The sequence below is a fragment of the Austrofundulus limnaeus genome, unplaced genomic scaffold (assembly GCF_001266775.1).
Source record: "Austrofundulus limnaeus strain Quisiro unplaced genomic scaffold, Austrofundulus_limnaeus-1.0 Scaffold21, whole genome shotgun sequence".
Lineage (NCBI taxonomy): Eukaryota > Metazoa > Chordata > Actinopteri > Cyprinodontiformes > Rivulidae > Austrofundulus > Austrofundulus limnaeus.
In genome coordinates, this window is record NW_013952423.1 from 1,221,672 (window position 1) to 1,224,487 (window position 2,816).

The window sequence follows — 2,816 nt, forward strand, 5'->3', positions numbered from 1 at the left end:
ATTATGAGCTACATTTCGTAAACAGGCTTCGGCCGTAAGCAGCCCCCGTGTTGTCGAGGGGTTTTCGCCGAACTCCGTTTAAAACATTTGTACTTTAAGATGCAATTATTATTTGTAGAGGTTGCAGCAAAAATKGTCATCTTTTGTGCTTTGATGTACATTGTTGTTTTTTTCGGCTACAATTATCAGAGGGTGCTTTTATTTTTTGAAGAAAGAAAAAGAAAAACAAATAATTTGTTGTTGTTCCACAAGTTCCCAGCAGAGGGCAACAGCGAGTAATKCTTTCACCATGGAAAACAACTTCCTGCTTTTATCATTGACTGTACAAAGGGCAATTTTTTTGTTAGTTTTTTTAGACAGAGAAAGATAACTTGTTTCAATTTTCCATTAAGTTTGTTTCTAATTATCATTAAGTGAAATTTGTCTGACATGTGTTTATTACAGCTTTTTAAAGGCATGCCAGGAGCACAGATGTCACATCTTTTGTCACCCTTATAAAGCAAGTTTTGATTTACTTTTCATTGTTTTTTTGTTTGTTTGTTTGTTTGTTGTTGTTGTTTTATGAAGTTATTTTTTCTTGCTTGGAAATAAGGTTCCTCTTGTTATAGTTTTCCTTTTTTTTCCAGCAGGGATGGAGGTGTGTGATCTGGCACGCTGTTGAAACAGACCTTTCTGTGGTCTCTGCGACATCAGAGGTAAGAATCGGGGCAACCGGGTAACGAGAAACTATCTGTGACAGAAATGTCAGGTAGAGTCTAAACAGACCACTTCAAATGGACTGAGATCTGAGTAAAAAAAAAAATTGGCATCTAAGTGGTTTTGTTTGGACAAAATCAAAATTAAATTGTATAAAATTACTGATTGTAGCAAAAGTGTAAAATATACAAACAAAGCCACATGATTCAAATGYATCTGTTGGGAATGACTCRCAGCTACTACCAMACCAAACTTTACCTCAGTATTTTTTRAATTGACTGAGCTACAGCCACTTCTGTGTTCAGTATGTTTAATTTTCTACGGGAGCCATCTTGAATTACGATGATCGCAAAAGGTAATGAGTACCTCCTGCAAAGGTTAATTAAAATCCGTRCTGTGGTTTGTGAGATATTTTGCTAACAGAGGTGCACATGAACCGACGCAGGCAAAATACATTATTAAATGCTTTTGCCTTCTTGCGTCAGACAATAAAAATAGCTTGTCTGAGCTGTATTCTACCACTCAGAAACCATGATAGTTTATTTTAGAGCTGAAATGTAACATGATATCAGCTTTTTTTTCTGCCGCCACGTGAAGAAGCACTCTCCTTTTATTGTGCAGCGTATAAAGCCTTTTGTTAGTGTTTATAGTAACGTCCAAAGGAAAGCCGTTGCTGTGCAGAAAGACGGAGACGTTAAACWTGCAGAGAAACAGTTTAAATGTTTTCGCTGGTAAAAGAGTTATCTGTGTCGTCGTTTATTTTCCTCCATGTTGTCCAGAAGCTAAAAATAAAAACTCATATCAGCGAGCTGCAGCTTCCTCCATTATCAGGACCAGAGCTGCTGCAGAACACGATGAACTCCTCCACGTTTAGAGTTTAAGGTCTGAGTGATAAGTTCRGAAAGTGGATAAACATTAAAAATTAAAATATATCTTTTTGGTTTTTGGTTTTTTAGTTTCTTCCAAATGTTAAACTTGTTCTAATCAGAAAAAGCAAAAGTTGTTTTTTTGTTAATATCAGTCAAGAAATCTTTGAATAAATGCAAATGCTTCACCTTTAATCACAAGTCATCGTAGGTGGAAATGACTTGTGCTCAGAGTGCATGTTGTTAGTGACTCTCAGCTACCACCACACCAAGCTTTAGCTCCATGTCTATAAAACTGATGAGATTATAACTGTTTGCTAACGTCTGTTATCTGTGGCAGCCATCTTGAATTGGATTGATGCAGATTTCATTAAAAGCTGTCGCCYGATTCATGAGATATTTTGCTAACAGACGGATAAAAACAATGAATATGCCTGAGTTGTTTTTGTCGTCTCTTCCTGTCAGACCCCTGCTCAGCCGTGGAACCATGGACTCTTCTGACGAAGAGGAGGTGCGCACCTTCGTCCAAGTCGTCAGCGAGAAGTACAACCCGGARAACTTCCCGTACGGCCAGGGGGTCGTGGTTCTGGCCAGCCCGACGGGATCGCCTATTAAAGGTGAGATGTCAGCCCGCRCCGCTGCGCCGCAGCGCCGCTATGCTACGTGTTTGTCTGAAGCGAGTTGTCTCTGCGTCCTCAGACCGCCTCTTCCTGCCCAGCGCTCTGGTTCTGAATGACTGTGGGATCCGTAAAGCCGGCAACAGGTCCGACATCGCAGCTTTCTGCGGTCACGTCCTGGARCTGGACCTGTCCTACAATCAGCTCAACGACTGGGGAGAGGTGGGTGTCCTCGCACAGATCCTGACACACACATTTACACACCTGAGCGCTTCTCGTTTGGCGGGAAGAAGTCTTGTTTGTGTACGAAGGTTTTAACAAAAATCTTGTGCAATCAGACTTTGTTGGGGATCAGTCTCAGATTCTGCCACGCCAAATTTTAGCTCAATATCTGTAAAAGTGAGCAGAGTTATAAACATAGAGTTAAACAACACTAGACTGAGCCCTGCCCCGTCCGCTGTTAGCTTCTGTGACAACGTGGAGGAGCAAACTGGATCTATCACAAATATTCTGTCATATTTTCACAGTAAATTAACATAATTGTTAATTATGTTCATTTATTCAACAACCATGGAAAACAGCAACATATATACAAGAAAAATATATAATTTATAAGTAACAATGATCTAAACTAGAC

At 39.9% G+C, this 2,816-nt stretch overlaps 1 protein-coding gene across 2 annotated transcripts in view; it reads left to right on the forward strand.

The window, feature by feature from the left end:
• The first annotated feature begins 625 nt into the window (after positions 1-625).
• The window catches only part of tbcelb (tubulin folding cofactor E-like b), a 10,940-nt gene continuing 8,749 nt past the window's right edge, over positions 626-2,816 (forward strand). The window contains exons 1-3 of one of the 2 annotated variants that reach the window (XM_014003971.1): positions 626-695; positions 2,028-2,179; positions 2,262-2,401. In XM_014003971.1, coding sequence (XP_013859425.1) covers positions 2,050-2,179; positions 2,262-2,401 — 270 coding nt within the window. In that variant the 5' untranslated portion in view covers positions 626-695; positions 2,028-2,049. The remainder of the gene's footprint in view (positions 696-2,027; positions 2,180-2,261; positions 2,402-2,816) is intronic. The other variant, XM_014003972.1, reaches the window with a different exon arrangement.